The sequence below is a fragment of the Brassica napus genome, chromosome C8 (genome assembly GCF_020379485.1).
Source record: "Brassica napus cultivar Da-Ae chromosome C8, Da-Ae, whole genome shotgun sequence".
Taxonomy (NCBI): Eukaryota; Viridiplantae; Streptophyta; class Magnoliopsida; order Brassicales; family Brassicaceae; genus Brassica; species Brassica napus.
In genome coordinates this window covers 40,686,272-40,703,401 of record NC_063451.1, presented here as the reverse complement: position 1 = coordinate 40,703,401, position 17,130 = coordinate 40,686,272, and the positions used below count along the sequence as shown (strand labels likewise).

The 17,130-nt window shown below is 36.1% G+C and overlaps 3 protein-coding genes across 3 annotated transcripts; 1 reads left to right on the top strand and 2 right to left on the bottom strand.

Annotated features, from left to right (window-relative positions):
• Positions 1-8,200: 8,200 nt before the first annotated feature.
• On the top strand, positions 8,201-11,567 carry LOC106415804 (putative pentatricopeptide repeat-containing protein At3g13770, mitochondrial). Its single transcript, XM_013856599.3, has one exon. The coding sequence runs from the start codon at positions 8,489-8,491 to the stop codon at positions 10,913-10,915; it is 2,427 nt and encodes an 808-aa protein (XP_013712053.1). The 5' UTR covers positions 8,201-8,488; the 3' UTR covers positions 10,916-11,567.
• On the bottom strand, positions 10,912-14,080 carry LOC106415805 (shaggy-related protein kinase beta). The gene is made up of 12 exons (XM_013856600.3): positions 13,441-14,080; positions 13,175-13,366; positions 12,989-13,081; positions 12,677-12,736; positions 12,327-12,599; positions 12,157-12,231; positions 12,032-12,088; positions 11,802-11,942; positions 11,669-11,719; positions 11,405-11,584; positions 11,224-11,326; positions 10,912-11,129 (listed from the first exon to the last, which is right to left on the bottom strand). The coding sequence occupies exons 1-12, from the start codon at positions 13,501-13,503 to the stop codon at positions 11,068-11,070; spliced, it is 1,350 nt and encodes a 449-aa protein (XP_013712054.1). The 5' UTR covers positions 13,504-14,080; the 3' UTR covers positions 10,912-11,067.
• A 368-nt stretch (positions 14,081-14,448) lies between these two features.
• LOC106415806 (COP9 signalosome complex subunit 1) lies at positions 14,449-16,995 on the bottom strand. The gene is made up of 6 exons (XM_013856601.2): positions 16,475-16,995; positions 15,799-16,119; positions 15,573-15,689; positions 15,396-15,481; positions 14,916-15,150; positions 14,449-14,834 (listed from the first exon to the last, which is right to left on the bottom strand). Exons 1-6 carry the CDS (start codon positions 16,865-16,867, stop codon positions 14,661-14,663), a joined length of 1,326 nt encoding a protein of 441 aa, XP_013712055.1. The 5' UTR covers positions 16,868-16,995; the 3' UTR covers positions 14,449-14,660.
• Positions 16,996-17,130: the final 135 nt, after the last annotated feature.

Sequence of the window (17,130 nt, the reverse complement as noted above, 5' to 3'; positions counted from 1 at the left end):
TGCAGACGTGATTGAAGGAACTGGTAAAGCAAACTTTACGTTGCCTAATGCAACAAAATTTTCCATAAATAATGCTCTATATTCTCCGAGTTCTAAAAGGAATTTGTTGAGTTTTAAAGACATATATCTTCACGGATATGATACTCAGTCTGCAACTGAGGATGAAAAGAAATACATGTATGTAACTTCTGAGAAATGTGGCAGAAAACACATATTGGAAAAGTTTCCAGAACTTCCTTCGGGGCTACACCATACTTATATCGATGAGATCGAATCAAATCTTGTAGTAAAACGGAACCCAGAAGAGTTCACATTATGGCATGACCGCCTCGGCCATCCAGACACTACAATGATGCGTAAAATCATAGAAAGTTCACATGGTCATTCACTCTGAAAATCGAGGAGATTTCTCAAGGGAATAAACTGACATGTGTTGCATGTTCTCTAGGGAAATTGATCATAAGGCCATCGCCAACCAAAATAGATAAAGAATCACCAAAGTTCTTTGAAAGAATTCAAGGCGATATATATGGACCTATACACCCACCTTGTGGACCATTCCACTATTTTATGGTATTAATTGACGCATCCAGTAGATGGTCACACGTTTGTCTATTATCATCTCGAAATGTGGCATTTGCGAGATTTCTAACTCAGATAATCAAACTGCGAGCACATTTTCCTGATTATACTATTAAAAGAATTAGATTAGACATGTTTTTCGTTACCTCGAAGGGACCATTGATTTAGACTTGTTTTATCCTAAAAGTTCAAAAGGTCAAATGGTTGGTTTTGCAGATGCAGGATATCTTTCAGATCCATACAAAGCCCGATCACAAACATGATACGTTTTCACGATGGGAGGCACTGCTATATCTTGGCGTTCTCAGAAACAAACGCTCGTGGCTACTTCTTCAAATCATGCTGAGATCATTGCACTCCATGAAGCAAGTAGAGAATGTGTATTGGCTAAGATCAATAAGCCGACACATCTGTTCAAGCAGCGGGATTGACAAAAATACGGAGCCAACTATTCTATATGAAGATAATGCAGCATGTGTTGCTCAAACAAAAGACGTATATATCAAAAGCGATGGAACGAAGCATATTCATCCGAAGTTCTTCTCATACACTCAAGAGCTCGTGAAGAAGAAATAGATTGAAGTAAAATATGTCCAATCATGCGAAAATGTAGCTGACCTCTTCACAAAATCACTTCCGACTTCAGTATTCATAAAATATGTCCATAACATTGGAATGCGTCATCAGAAGGATCTATGATTGCTCATCCGAGGGGGAGCTTACGTAGTTGTACTCTTTTTACCTTACTATGGTTTTTCCCATTGGGTTTTCCTAGAAAGGTTTTTAACGAGGCAACAAATACGTCAAAGCAATAAGCAATAGTGACACCGGTCCCCAAGGGGGAGTGTTATGAAAGTCAGAAAGAGAGGCGCATTAAAATGTTGAAAATATAAAAGATGTGGGGCCCGCTGCACTATTTTCACAGTGAATCCTACTTTTTAACTTCTATATAAACGATCGATTTCTATATTTTATAACTCGTCTCACACACTTCTCTTCTCCCTTTATAATAAACTCTCTTTATCATATATCAGTGTTATTTATTTTTACGGGTATAAAATTTCGCTCCTATTTAAATTTTCGCGATACAATAAAATTTCGGTTCTTTTCATAACATAAAGAAAATTTAATGTATCAATTTCTCATTTGGTTCGCTTCTCATTTAGTTACACAAAATACATATTTGTTATGAACCAAATGAGAAGTTGATACATTAAATTTTCTTTATGTTATGAAAAGAACCTAAAATTTTATTGTATCGCGGGAATTTAAATAGGAGCAAAATTTTATACCCGTAGAAATAAATAACACTGATATATGATAGAGAAAGTTTATTATAAAGGGAGAAGAAAAGTGTGTGAGACGAGTTATAAACGATAGAAATCGATCGTTTATATAGAAGTTAAAAAATAGGATTCACTGTGCAAATAGTACAGCGGACCCCACATCTTTTATATTTTCATCATTTTAATGCGCCTCTCTTTCTGACTTTCATAACAATATTGCTATAAAATACACCTCGGTTTCGTAAATTGTGTCCTGCAAGCATGAAATGTTTTTTTGTGTAGTAAAAGTTAAATGTGTCTCTTGGCGTAACTCACTCCAAAATTTTCCATTCTACTTTTAAATTGTTTGTTATTATCCGTTTTTAATATATACATCATCCATTCATTGATTTTATATTAAACTAGTGGTATTCCGGCGTTACGCGCCGGGTTCATATGTTTTTTCTTAAATGAATATTTATGGTCTTAGTAAAGAAAATATGTTCAAAAATATGAATATGAAAATATGTTGAAAGTGAATGATATCCAGCGACCGTAATGTATTACTTTGTTTTGAAGTTGATTAGTTCAAGGTGGAATATCATAAGTGGTTATGACTAATCGATTCGATAAAAATAGAATAAAAAACCAATAGTCGTAACAAAGTTAATTTAATTGGAATTTAAACATAAAGTAAAGTTGATGTTTTATTTAGAGAACATACTTATACTCTTTAGTACCATGTTGACAATATATAGAAGGAACGGCATTTGAAGTTCTATTTTAGAGACTAATTTGAATTAAAACGTGTGTAATAAGCATATGTGTTACCAGCGGGAAAGAACTGTTGTCAAAATGTTGATGTTTATATTTTTATACGCCCGTTTGATTTGAGCGGCCTTGACTAAAACTGTTGATGATTTCGTAATATTATAGATGTTGCCCCTCGAATAATGGCTAGCACATGCGATGATATTTTCTTTGATTTTAAGAAGTTTTTTTAATGATTGATAGTTGATGATTTGAATTCATTTTTTTAATTTTAATGAAGATAGCGATATTGAATTGGTATTACCAGTGACTAATTATGCTAAAAAATTATAAGTAAAGTCTGAATTTCTAAATTTTATTATTTGTTAAGTGGACCCATTAAGTCTAAAAATGATATTTTTCCAACTCAACTCATTAGGGTAGAATGTGTAAAGTCTTAAACATTCTTAAAATTTTTCTTAAAAAATTCATTTATACATTGAGACAAAAAGAAGATAAATAATGTTATTCTAAAAATTATTGTGTAACTCTTATGAAAATTGCATCATGCTGTAATTTTCCTTACTTGTAATTGATATAATTTTGCTAAGTCAGAAATTTATCTGATATATTAGTTAAGGGAATCTTTTATAATAATTCTGAAATGACAAATACGAAAATTATCAATCAAATTATTAAATTATATTATTTTTATTCAGCTGATTAGACCATTATAATAACACAAAATTAATTTTTATTTCTTAGTACTATAGAAATAAATTGATTACATATTCACATATAATCATTTGTTTTATAGTTTATCTCCAACTGTAATACATATAATAATGTTCATTTCCTTAATGCGTTGGAATTTTACGCATAAGTCTTAAAATCAATATTTAAATTTTCTTAATAATTAAAATTAATCTATACATTTTAATTTAACTGGGAGGAGACAGAGCCAACACCAATATACATCACATTTCCCCTTGATTGTATAATTCCTAATACTTTCTAGAACTTGTACTCAGACCGGGGTGACTTGATAGGATGACTCCACCTTTCACGGCCATCTCCTTTATATTCGCCACCTTTCAGGAGTAGTAGCGTCAAGAATTTGCATGGACAAAGCCATCTCAGGCGATTAGTCATGTATGCTAAGTGCTAACCAGCTGATATACTATTTTATATTGAAAAATGTGAATAATATTGGAACAAATTACTTCTTTTTGTATGTGTGTGTCCTGTAACCAATAGCTTTCAGAATTTGGAGTTCGTATCATAAGAAATGAAGTGAAGATAATAGAAGATCCATGAGACCATCCCAGACATTTGGGATGAATTGATCACCAAGTTAAGTGTCTGACACTGTGTGTTAAACCAGCAAGTGATGGTTGCTCCACTGGTGTTGTTAAACTCTTATTCAAATGTATATTTCTTTTATTTTTGTTTCTTTAAACCTTGAGGCCTTTCCTGTAGTTCAGTATGTTTGGGTTACCTAAATAGTTAGTAAACTAAACTAACATTTATGCACTTGGATTTTACATTTAATTCCCACATAACTTTTGGATCCATTTGTAAGGCTCATTAAGACTGTCCAATTGACAAGCAGCCACAAAGTTTTGTAACCACATAAAATGCTCAGGCAATCCCAAAAGCCTTAGAACATCAAAGTCGCACTAACACAAAAAATTAATCGGCATCTACGTCTATAGTATCTGAAGACTAATTTGAGTTTTTAAGCGTTTCTCCTGCTCTCTGTAAACGTAGAGGAACTCAGCGGGTGCTCATAAACTCACCAGGTACAACACCAGAAAGAAAAAAAACAGGTCGAGAAGGTAGCCTTGATTTACATTATTATCATTCAACAGTACTGGAATCAGTTCTCATCTCTTTAGTTCACCTTATACTTTCCAGTTTGACATTAGGAAACTACAGACTCACAAATCCAAATGTACAGCTGAAACATTTAATCACACTGTCAACTCTCTTAAGAGATTGTCTACCAAGGATTCCCAAAAACTCTTTATGCAAATGTTGTGGAGTACCCTGCTACATATGTAAGAGGTGAAGGTATGGTTTCAGTTTCTGTATCATAAATATAAAAAAAACTTGATGAACTGTCTGCATCCATCTGTTGCAAATGAAAAGAATTTTGAGTCAAAAAGCTTTGTCTTCCAAGATAATTTGAAAACCATTTTCTCTTCTCTCTCATCAAACGCAGAGCCAAACCATTCCGCATCGACACACCTTTTGCCACAGAACTCGGTTTAGACAATAAAATCTTTAACAGACTCATACCAGGAGCTCTTACCACTGAAAAATGAAAGAATCAAGACAACAATTCAAGTCTCGTCACGGACAAAAGTTTATGTAATTACTAACATAATATATTTATACCCAAAAATTAGTCTTTTAGCTCCCAAATCCCAATCTTTCAAGATGGAGTGGTAAGAGAAAGAGGAATTAGGAAGATGGTTGAGTGTATGAGTTTAGTCCACGTAAACAATATTTGTAAAACACACAGAAACAAACCATTCTTTGTTGTCTGACTGTGGTTGTATGATTAAGGAGGACGTCGATGGACTGGTGCCGGAAAATAAACCGTAAACGTAGATCCACCGTACTGCTCTGTTTTCTGTCTCTTTTACACGACCTCGATAGATGTTGCTTCTGTTCCGGTCTTCTCCTCCGTTTTCCAATCTCTTCCTCCACCTTCAGTTTTCCAATCTCTTCCTCCACCTTCAGTTTTTGTCGTCGCGAGAGCTTGTCTGAATCTAGCATGTCCAGTTTTAGATCTACCGAGAAGAGATATAACCTTGACGACGTCAGTGACCGCCGTTATCTAAGAGGCTGAGCTTTATATAGAAGACCTTCCACCGGTTAGATATGAAGAGGTTGAGCTGGAATTAATGCTACGGAGTGGGGCGAGTGAGATGAAGCATGTTAATGGTCGGATTAAAGAAGTAAATAAATGGAAACGGAAGGCGTTACAGAAAGTGAATCGGCGTCTGCTTCGTCGGAATGAAAAGAGCTCAGACCAAATAACCTACACTAAGTTTTGTGCTTAGAGACAAAAAAACAATTGAGCCTGGACAAAATAACCTAATATAAGCCCAAATAGAAATTAATTTTGGAATAAACTATACGAAGCTCATAATGGTTGCGGAATGATTATTGAGAATGGAAAAAAAAATTGGGTTGTTGTTTTTTTTGAAGTGCCAGGTGTCCAAAAACCCCCTAGGTAATTGATGAGGTGGATGCCTAAGAAGGCAGATAGTTTAACTTTATTATTAAAGAGATTAAAGATATAAAATCAATGATGAAAATGTAAATTAGCACGATGTTTTCAAACCAAAAGACACACAAAATAAACTATAACCACACATGATACATAAATACAATTTTCTAATTAAAGCGATCTCATATCCATATAGACATGTCAATTAGGACGGCAGCCCCCAGCCTGAGCCCGTACATCCCTAAAAATTACTGGGTTTAGTCTTAGTTTTATAAGTCCATTTGGGCTTTGAGTATTTTGGACTTAAGTCCGTTTGGAATAGGACTAGCCCGGAAACCCAAAATTTTATAATTTAGCTTAAATATTATCGTTCTTGCAATCAAAACCATTATTAGTATTGACATATTATTTTAATATTTTTTCCAAACTCTAATAAAGCAATTGTAAAAGTTGTTAATGCACTTTATTGTTTGATTATTACAAGTGTCACATTTTAAATTTTGCAAATGTACTTTCTATTTTCATGTACAACATTTTTTTTTTAAATTTCAAAATACAAAGTATGAAACGTTTGACCATGTTTGTCATAAATTTTGTTCTCATATATATTTAGATTTAATTTATATTTGATTATTTAAATCTTATTAAATTTGGTTTGTTTATAATATATTTTTAAAGCATACGAAAAAGTAAAATATTTTTGATAAAAAAAAGTTTAAACTCATTTTATATTAAAAAAATGAAACTTTTTTTAATAAAAATTCACATGTATTAAAACGATAGATATGACAATGAAAAATTATTTTTCGAAAAGCAAAAAAAAACTCGAAAAGCCCTATAGTCCTATAAGGGCATGGACCAGACTTTAAATTCTAGACCCAAAATATTTTCGGACCGGGCCGGAGCTCAAATATTTACGGGCTTAACGGATTTGGGCCTGACCGAAACAACCCAAATTGACACCCCTATGGCCACTCATATTTAACGTTGTGAGGTTTCGGACTTGCGTCGCTTAACTTTTCAAAATACGCCTACCACACTAAACTACCTATGTGATTGTATACAAAAATACATACAACTATTTTAAAATAAACTAGAGCTTGATCCGTACGGTCGCACATGTGTTTATTTAACGTATATATTTTTAAAACATAACAATTTAATGGCTTTCTTGTGTTCTTTTAATTTATTATTCATATGATATATTTTCTTATTGTATCGTGTTATATATTTTTTATTAGATGTGTGTTGGATCAGTTATGTAACTATAAAAAAAATATTGGATGTATATATTAATATACTGTTGGATCAAATTTATATTGACATTTCTTTCATATTTAATTGTACGATTGAAATGTATTATTAGTATATTAGGTGTTTGGGTCAAACTAAAAATGAGTTACAAAAATTCAAAAAAAAAACAATAGGATGGGATATAATTTGATCCGCCTATTTTAACATAAACCATGAGAATAAAATTAATATTATATGCAAAATATGAAGTTGATATTGCTGGAATATTCTTTTTTTTTATAAAATAAACTGATGACATTATTCTAATAAGTTTATAATAAGGAAGGTTTAAAGACAAGTGAATCATGCCTAATATATATATGCTAAATATTTTATTGGTAAGTTATACTAATTACCATTGATTTTGTTTAAATATGGTAGTATATACGTGTGAAATATGGTAAGTTATAAGAACGAAAAACGTGGAAACTAACTTTAAAATTGTTTCCATATTTTAGATTGTTTCAATAGTTTGCCAATATTTGTGGGAGATTATGTTTTTGATTTGGTTAGTTAATATATGTCTTTTGTTTAGTTAAAATTAGATTTAGGATATTCATTAATTAAACTTAAAATACAAAAAATGTAAAAAGTAGGTAAATTTATTAATTTAGTGGTATATGATTGTAAATAAATTGAAAAACTAAAGAGTAATTTATTTTTGAGAAAAAGACAAAAATAGCACTAAATCAAGTTTTTGTTCCCAAACTAGCACTCAAGGTCAAAAGTCACAAAAATAGCACTTAATGTTTTATCAAAAGTCACAAACTTAGGGTTTAGAGTTAAAGGGTGGGGTTTAGGATTTAGGGTTTAGGGTTTAGAGTTTAGGGTTTAGGGTTTAAGGTTTAGAGTTTAGAGTTTAGGGTTTAGGGTTTAGGGATTAGGGTTTAGGGTTTAGGGTTTAGGATTTAGGGTTTAGAGTTTAGGGTTTATGGTTTAGAGTTGAGAAATGAGTTTTTGGGGATAAGATTTCAAATTTTGAAAAATAAAAAAATTAAAATTTTCAAAGGATAAACTTAGAAATGTGTTATTTTGGTCATTTTAGTTTTTGAGTGCTATTTTTGTGATATAAACTTAGAAATGTGCTATTTTGGAGATTTGCCCTTTATTTTTGTACTCATGTTTTAATAGATTAGATTTATATACTTTACTACACATTGGATGAAACTATTATTTTCTTCTTCATATTTAATCCCATGTTATCCTAGTGGAACTATATTCTTGTCTCTCATTTAAAAAAAAAGTAAAATCATTTATTTAACATTTTTACCAAAACGTATATATATATCCCTTTTTTAAAGCTCTTTTTGTTGTTATTACTTATCAACTGAGTAGAACTTGATACTGCATCAGTAGAATGATGCTCAGACTGAAATTCAGAAACTGCCGTCTTACTTCGACACCTTCTCGTAATTACATTCACAGCAATGCTGTTCGATCAAACCTTCACTCGACGAATCTGAAACTGGGAGATTTATCCAAATCTGGCCGAATCAACGAAGCCCGCCAACTGTTCGATAAAATGCCTGAGAAAGATGAGTACACTTGGAACACAATGATCGTCGCTTACTCCTCTTCAGGGAGACTCTCCGACGCGAAAAACCTTTTCCATAGAAACCCAGTGAAGAATACAATCTCCTGGAACGCTCTAATCTCTGGGCATTGCAAGAACGGAAGCAAAGACGAAGCTCTAAGTTTGTTTTGGGAGATGCAGCTTAAAGAAAGAAGCTTTAACGAGTACACTTTAGGTAGCGTTCTAAAGATGTGTGCTTTGCTTGGTTTGCTTCTCAGAGGTGAACAGATTCATGGGTGTACAGTGAAAACAGCGTTTGATTTTGATGTTGGTGTGGTTAATGGTTTACTCGATATGTATGCACAATGCAGACGCGTCTCTGAAGCTGAGTATATCTTTAAGACAATGCCAGCTGAGAGGAGGAATAACGTTACATGGACTTCAATGCTCACCGGCTACTCTAGAAACGGGTTTGCTTACAAGGCGATTGAGTGTTTTAGGGATATGAGGAGAGAAGGAACCCAACCGAATCAGTTTACCTTTCCAAGCGTTTTGACGGCTTGTGGTGTGGTTTGTGCTCGTAGGGTTGGTGTTCAGGTGCATGGATGCATAGTTAAGAGTGGTTTCAAGACCAACATCTTTGTTCAGAGCGCGGTGATTGCCATGTACGCTAAATGCAGAGACTTGGCAACCGCGAGAGCCTTGTTGCAAGATATGGAAGTTGACGATGTGGTTTCTTGGAACTCGTTGGTTGTTGAGTGCGTTAGAGAAGGTTTTAAGGAAGAAGCTCTGTCTCTGTTTAGAAGAATGCATGAGCGGGATATGAAGATAGACGAGTTCACACTCCCTTCAGTTTTGAACTGTTTCGCCTCCTCTAGAACAGAGATGATGAAGATAGCTTCCTCTGTGCATTGTCTGATTGTGAAAACTGGATATGGAAGTTATATGCTTGTGAGCAACGCTCTTGTGGATATGTATGCTAAAAGAGGAACCATGGATTCAGCGCTGAAAGTGTTTGAAGGGATGGTTGAGAAAGATGTGATATCTTGGACGGCTCTAGTCACAGGGAACACACATAACGGAGCTTATGAAGAAGCGTTGAAGCTGTTCTGTAAGATGAGAGGAGATGAAGGAGGCATATCTCCTGATCAGATTGTTACAGCGAGTGTACTAAGCGCCTCTGCTGAGTTAACTCTACTGGAGTTTGGGCAGCAAGTACACTGTAACCACATCAAATCTGGCTTCCCTGCCTCTCTGTCAGTAGATAACTCTCTTGTGACAATGTACACAAAGTGCGGAAGCTTAGAAGACGCCGAAGCAGTTTTCAACTCCATGGAAACCAAGGATCTGATCACATGGACTGCTCTGATAGTTGGTTACGCGAAAAACGGCAAAGCTAAAGACTCTCTGGAATTATACAATTTGATGATAGACAATGGCATAAGACCGGACTACATTACCTTTATCGGTTTACTATTCGCTTGCAGTCACGCCGGTCTCATAGAAGAAGCTCAACGCTACTTTGAGTCTATGAGAACAGTTTACAGAATAGCACCAGGACCTGAACACTACGCGTGTATGATTGATCTCTACGGCAGGTCCGGCGATTTCGCCAAAGCAGAGGAGTTGCTGAATCAAATGGAGGTTGAGCCAGACGCAACCGTATGGAAAGCGATCTTAGCTGCTAGTAGGAAGCATGGGAAGATAGAAACCGGAGAAAGAGCGGCGAGAACTCTCATGGAGTTGGAACCAAACAACGCTGTTCCTTATGTCCTGTTATCAAACATGTACTCTGCAGCGGGGAGACAAGAGGAAGCTGCGAATATCCGTAGGCTGATGAAATCTCGGAACATAAGCAAAGAGCCTGGTTGCAGTTGGGTTGAAGGGAGAGGGAGAGTTCATAGCTTCATGTCTGAAGATAGAAGACATCAGAGAATGGTTGAGATTTATTCAAAGGTTGATGAGATGATGCTTTTGATCAGAGAAGCTGGTTATGAACCGGATGTGAGTTTTGCACTCCATGACTTGGATAAGGAAGGGAAGGAGCTTGGTTTGGCTTACCATAGTGAGAAACTAGCTGTAGCGTTTGGTCTGCTTGCTGTACCGGATGGAGCTCCGATTCGGATCATCAAGAACCTCCGTGTCTGTGGGGATTGCCACAGTGCTATGAAGTACATATCGAGAGTTTATCTGAGGCATATCATCTTGAGAGATTCGAATTGTTTTCATCACTTTAGAGATGGAAGCTGTTCTTGCGGAGACTATTGGTGACATTTTGCATTTATAAAAATTGGAAAATTCTGCATCTGTATACAACAATGGAAGCTACAAAGTTGCAAACTTATAGATTATTACACTTTTTAACTACTAGTCCTAGTGGTTGCAGAGGTAAGTGAACAAGAACATGTGTAGAGAAGTAGTAGTCATTTCCTTGCATGCTCAGGGATTAAGCGATGACGCAGTTCAACAGATGCACCAGCCAATTCTACAAGGAAAGTAAATTGTATTTTCTCAGAGGAAAGTTCAAGAAGAGAAAGATAAGGACAAGAAAGAGAGGATAGTGTTGTTGTTGTCAAAACCTTGAGCTGTGAAATCAAACAAGGGAGGAAGTGCTCTTCCATTAGGCAAGGATGCGTTGGGGTCTCTTAGAGCATCGAAGAACGGGTGTGCACATGCTTCAAGCTGAAACAAAAAGCAGCCATTTTAATGATGTCATGCTAGAAAATATGTCAGAAATCAAATGGGATTGTACTCTCTTACAGCTGAGCATCTCAGGTTTGGTGAGTACTGGAGAAGTCTAGAGCCAAGATCCAATGCTTCAGGAGGTACCTGTCTCCTAAAAATCTTGTGCCATGGCTGAGGTTTTATCTGAGGGAACTTGAAATCATTGTAACGAGGATTCATGTTCTTTATCTCTTCTCTTGCTGGTGTCCCCAAAATCTAATTTTCACACAAAATTGTAGGACACAACTCTTAGAATCTCTAACAGGAAAAGAACATAAAATCACAATCTGTATGCTTTACCTTAATTATCTCCACCAATTGATCAACACTAGTCTCTCCAGGGAACAGAGGCTGTAAACATTAAAAGCAAGACACAGGTTCAAAGAAAATGTCTCAAATTAAAAGTTAAATTAAGAACAAAAGGATATCTTACATGTCCAAGAAAAAGTTCAGCCATAACACAGCCTACAGACCACATATCAATAGCGGTTGTGTATTCAGTTGCTCCAAAGATGAGTTCTGGAGCTCTGTAATACCTTGAGCATATGTAAGATATATTTGGTTCTCCAGGAATCTGAAACCAACAACACATCACTCGCTCACTACTCATGTTTTCTATAATCTAACGAACATCAAAACCCATTTAGAACTTATGAAACCTACCAGCATTTTCGCGCTTCCAAAGTCACATATCTTCACCTCATGTGTAACATTATTCACCTGTCAAATGCATCTTCATTAGAAAAATATCTATTATTGCATTCAAGAACTAGTTTTGAAATGCTCACCAATAGATTTTGTGGTTTAATGTCACGGTGACACACTCCAAGAGCTCGATGTAGATAGTTCACTGCGCGGCAAATCTGATTTTTCAAACAAGCGTTTGTGAGAACCTCAAAAATTGAAAAATGAGAATAAATAGATTCACAAAGAGTTAGATAACAAGTTGTTTTTTTACCTGATATGTGTAGAGCTGAATAAAAATCAAGGGCATTTGCTGATTCATCTTGGTGAAAGATCTTGATGCACGGTATATAGTCTCTGGTACATACTCAAGAACAAGGTTAAGATAAAGCTCGTCTTTCTCAGTGGTTGAGAAGAAAGAATGCTTGAGCTCAACGACATTAGGATGGTCGAGCATTCGCATGATCTGAAGCTCTCTGTTTTTGTATCTCTTGTCTTGCAACACTTTCTTGATTGCTACTTTTTCTTCTGTCTCTAAACACTTAGCCTATAATCATAATTAAAACCACAATGAACATGAATCATATTCTTAAACAACAAGTAATATTTTGAGTAATATTTTACCTGAAAGACAACACCGAATGAGCCAGTGCCAATGACATGCTCAGCTCTGTAAGAGATGGTCTGAATAAGAAACAAATAAAACAAAATCAGATTTCATGAAACAAGTTTACTTTTGTGATAAATAGTGTATTTTTAATATTTCGGGGGAAACATAAAAACTTCCCTAGAGTTCATCTATCCTAACACTATTCTTGTTTCAACACGTAAAGTTTACTTGGAGATTTCCGATGTGATCCGCTGTATTAGTGCTGATGTGATTACACTCATTCATGAAATAATTTTAGAAAAGTTGCATGCAATTATTGAAATGACCTTGTCTCTCTGATCATTCAGACCCTTCTTTGTGGTGGTAATAATCCGACCAGACTCTGTCCCATTGCCCTTGATGATTCCACTGTCCGAATCCTATCAAACACAAAGAGAAAAAAAATTAGAACATCATTCATTCATCATCATTAGCACCAAATCAAAATGCAGAGATCACAAAATGTTATAAACCTTGTCATCACCACCGTTTTCCATTTCTTTAGGTATTGAATGAGAATTCTCTCTCGTGGAGACAGATTCTTCTCGTGTCTTATCATCTTCTAAACAAGTAGAACCTCTCTCGTACGTAGCCGCTTCCGTAGACTCTATATCTTCACGAGTTTTGTTAAGCTTCTTCGATCTTGGCGTCTCGTCTTCTCCTACCTAAAGAAACAAGGAAAAAAAAATTTAAACAAACCCCAAGATCACGAAACTACTTTAAAAAGAAACATTCTTACGTTATCAGAAGTGACGAAACTGCGTCCAGAAGCCATACTCGTCAATCTACGCATCACATTCATCGTTTTGAGCAGAATTTTCCAAGAAGAAACAAAAACTTTACCCGAAGGTGATGAATCTTTGAGATTTCACGAGAAGAGAAGAAAAAGAAAGAGAGACGACGATGATGCCAACTTCTCTCTCTCTCTCTCTCTCCTTCTTCCTTCTTCCTTCTTCCTTCTCTCCTCTGCCAAGAAAATGTAACAAAAGAAACAAAAAAAAAAAGAAAAAGTAGTTAGACATTGTTTATAAACATTTATTTATGGAAATGTTTAGTTGTGTCTACGGAGGAGCGGATATAGCTAATATAAGAAACTAGGTGGCTAAGATCCGCCATGGTCAAAACTATGGAAGACCAATCATTCTCGCCTTCCTTAATTTCTGTGAAGATTTTTAAAATATTGTTTAAGAGATCGTATGACGATCCTGACCGTTTGTTAAATAAATCTGACGGTGGTGATCGAAGCTCGCGGAATGACTCCTTTTTGTTCGGCCGTTTGTAAATTTATTTAGCCGGAAAAAAAAAAGATGATTACATCTACGGCTACTCCAAAAATAAGTTATTTTTCGGCAACATGATCAATTATAAATTTTGTTTTAATTTCCTCTCCTCGGCCAATTTTTTTGGCCAGTTGTTTAATAAGTTTTAAAGACTAAACCATGCCCTCAATTCCTGAAAAATGTTTTGGAAAATTTTGACCAATAATAGCCTATATACGATGTTAGTCTATTGCCTTAATGAAAGACCCATAAATCTAGGAAACGTAATTCATAATTTGATTAGCAATTTTTGCGTATAGAACCAGTTTGAAATATAATGTTAACAGTTTTGGTATAAACCAATTCATTATATTAGGCGCACTTGGATTTGAACTTTTGTGTACTGCATGGGGGTATATATGACCGTGAGTGCAATTATATATTGATGCATTCACAGGTTAACCCTTGGGCTAAAACTCAATGAAACATCAGCTTCAGACACCAAAATTTATATAAAAGTTTCAAGGGTATCAGAAAATAAAAGTTTGAGAAAACAAAGCAATAACGAGAGCGCCGAGATGATTAGACGTACATCTAACCAATAATAACAAGACCAGATCAATCTTCCATAAACATCTTTACGATCTTGAAATAGGCCAGTACCTCTCCAGATTAGGCAAACAGATGTCGTCCCTCCCTCTCAAGGCTTTCTACCTTTGGCATGATACTCATGTTGAAGAAGGTTGGCTCTCAACATCATCGACCTCACATCTCTATCAAATTCGTTACCCATCTGAAGCACCTTCTGGAAAGTTGCGCTCCTCTGATCCGCGTGCCTTGCGTAGAGGATTTTGTTGTGCGAGTCAATCCGTGCCTGTCATTGGAAAATGAGGTTTTGAAAATGACAGTAATAAAACAAAAAAGTTCTTTCTCTTTCTAATTAAAAAGAACGGACCTGTATCTGGTCGTCTGTTATCAAGGCTTCAAGTTCTTTCTCTAGACCAGACACGCTGGTCTTGAACGCATCAGCCATCCTGCTCAAATCAACGGACACAAACGGCAGTGTGTACTGGATCAATGCCTTCTTCCTTATCTGGTCATAAAGCGTGTCAACGTGATCATGGAGATGGATGTCCAGCAGCAAATTCGCTCTGAGACTTCCTAGATACTCCAGACAGGATGCATAGCGGCTGCCAACAAGAAAAGTTAAAACACGAGACTCAGTGAGAATACAGAAAAAAAGAAACAGGAGGATAGCATGGTAAGTCCTCATTATCAAACCATAGCAGAATTCAACATAACCGACAGGTAAGTGAGTTGGTCAGAGTCAATGATTAGAATATATACTGGATTCAACAGACTTGTTAATCACCATGGAACCATGTTCAGAAACTCAGTTATATTATATACAGGAGAATAGACAAGAACATGTTACCTTGAATAAAAATCGTTGATGAATTCCCTCACTTCAGGCACTAACTCCAAGAAATTCCGGAAGTTGATGTTGTCAATCACTTTTGCCTGTCACATTAGACTACTGAGTTATGAACCAAAGGAACACGAAAACACTAACAAAGAAGGATTAAAAGTGTTTAAAGGAATAAACATATGCCTTCAATTCTGATCGGTCAAAGCTAGCCAAAGCACAAAGTCCTCCATAGGTCGCAACATCTTGAGGAGCAATGACCTCGTTATAAGAACTCCCGAGTTCTGGATTAACATCCAAAAACTGCATAAGACAATACCCAAACTCAACAATTAGATTTCAGATACATTACTTTGATCATATATGATGAATCCATAAACATAAAACACTTGAGCATTAGAATACTACAGACCTTACGAGCAGCGAGCTTATACTTCCTCAGCTCCAAGTGAGCCAACCCAGAAGCACATCGGAGCTTCGCAGCTACAATAGGGTCAAGTGTTTCTGGATTCTGATCAACCTTGTTAACATAGCTTGAAACATGACTGAACTGTCCCATCTCGATGCTTACAAGAATAGCATTCATACACATGTGAATAATGTGCTTAGCCGTAGTGCAGTAGTCCCGCGTTCGAATATAGTTCTTGAAAGCCTCATTAAGCAAACCACAAGCGTAGTAGAAGTCACCAAAGTCATTATAACCCATCCTAATGCTTTCCTTGATCAGATTCGTCTACATAATCAAATGAAATAAATAACTATCTTTGCAAAATTACAGAATCAAGCAAACTAAGCAGCACCATAAACAACACAATACATAACAATCATACAAAAAATGAAATCACTTTCTGAATCAAGCAACCTAAGCAGCACTCTAAACAACACACTATATATACGAAGATGAAATCACCACCTATGCAAATTACAAAATCGAGCAAACTAAGCAGGCACATAAGCAACACACTACATTACATCATACGAAGACGAAATCACTATCTAAGCACATTACAGAATCAAGCAACCTAAGCAGCACACTAAACAGCTTCATCCTCCACACAAATTAGGTCAACAAGAGAAGCCCTAATTACCCGATACGAACTGAGCTCGTTCTCCAGCTTCCCTTTCCTCTGCTCAGCGCGACGATCGATCGCTTCGCACCACGCCGAATCCATCCCGTACTTGTCCCCAAGCCTCCCGTTGATCTTGTTGACCACATCTCTAAACAGCTGCGTGTTCTCTCCCTTTTTGACCTCGTCGTAAGCCATCCTCAGCGCTTCGAGCTGCATCGTCTGGTTTCCTCCGCAATGGTTAGCGACGAAGATTAGGCGCATTATCTTCGTCCTCCCTTTGTACATCGCCGCGTAAGCTTCGATGTCGAGTGGCTCGCCGGTTATGATAGGTCTCCGATTAGACGTCTCTTCGCCTCCTCCGTTGGTGCACAGCTCCATCATCGGTCCGTTAGATTCGTCGTCGCGCTCCATTGATTCGTCGAGATTTAGGTTTTTTTTGGCTCTGCTCAAAAGTTCTTCTTAGGGGTGGGAAAGTACTCTTATTTGCCCCACTCCCAAAAAATATATTCTAACTACCCCCACCCATTTTCTCACTATCCCCTTCTCTTTCCCTTCCACCATTACCCTTTCATTATATCTTTTTTTTTTAATTTAAATAAAGGGGTAAATAAATCTGGGTCCCGCTCCTCGTTTTGTCCGTGCGATCAGCCCTTTTTTGTTTTTTTTTGTAATAA

Bases quoted from the DNA above. Each gene is read 5' to 3' on its own strand.
- LOC106415804 (XM_013856599.3), top strand. From the start codon at position 8,489: ATGATGCTCAGACTGAAATTCAGAAACTGCCGTCTTACTTCGACACCT.
- LOC106415805 (XM_013856600.3), bottom strand. From the start codon at position 13,503: ATGAATGTGATGCGTAGATTGACGAGTATGGCTTCTGGACGCAGTTTC. The intron at 13,082-13,174 runs GTTTATAACATT...TGTGTTTGATAG, and splicing joins AAAACGGTGGTGATGACAAG to GATTCGGACAGTGGAATCAT. The intron at 12,600-12,676 runs GTAAAATATTAC...TTATGATTATAG, and splicing joins CATTCGGTGTTGTCTTTCAG to GCTAAGTGTTTAGAGACAGA.
- LOC106415806 (XM_013856601.2), bottom strand. From the start codon at position 16,867: ATGGAGCGCGACGACGAATCTAACGGACCGATGATGGAGCTGTGCACC. The intron at 15,482-15,572 runs GCATATGTTTAT...CTAATGTGACAG, and splicing joins TTGACCGATCAGAATTGAAG to GCAAAAGTGATTGACAACAT. The intron at 15,151-15,395 runs GTAACATGTTCT...TCTTGTTGGCAG, and splicing joins ATCAACGATTTTTATTCAAG to CCGCTATGCATCCTGTCTGG.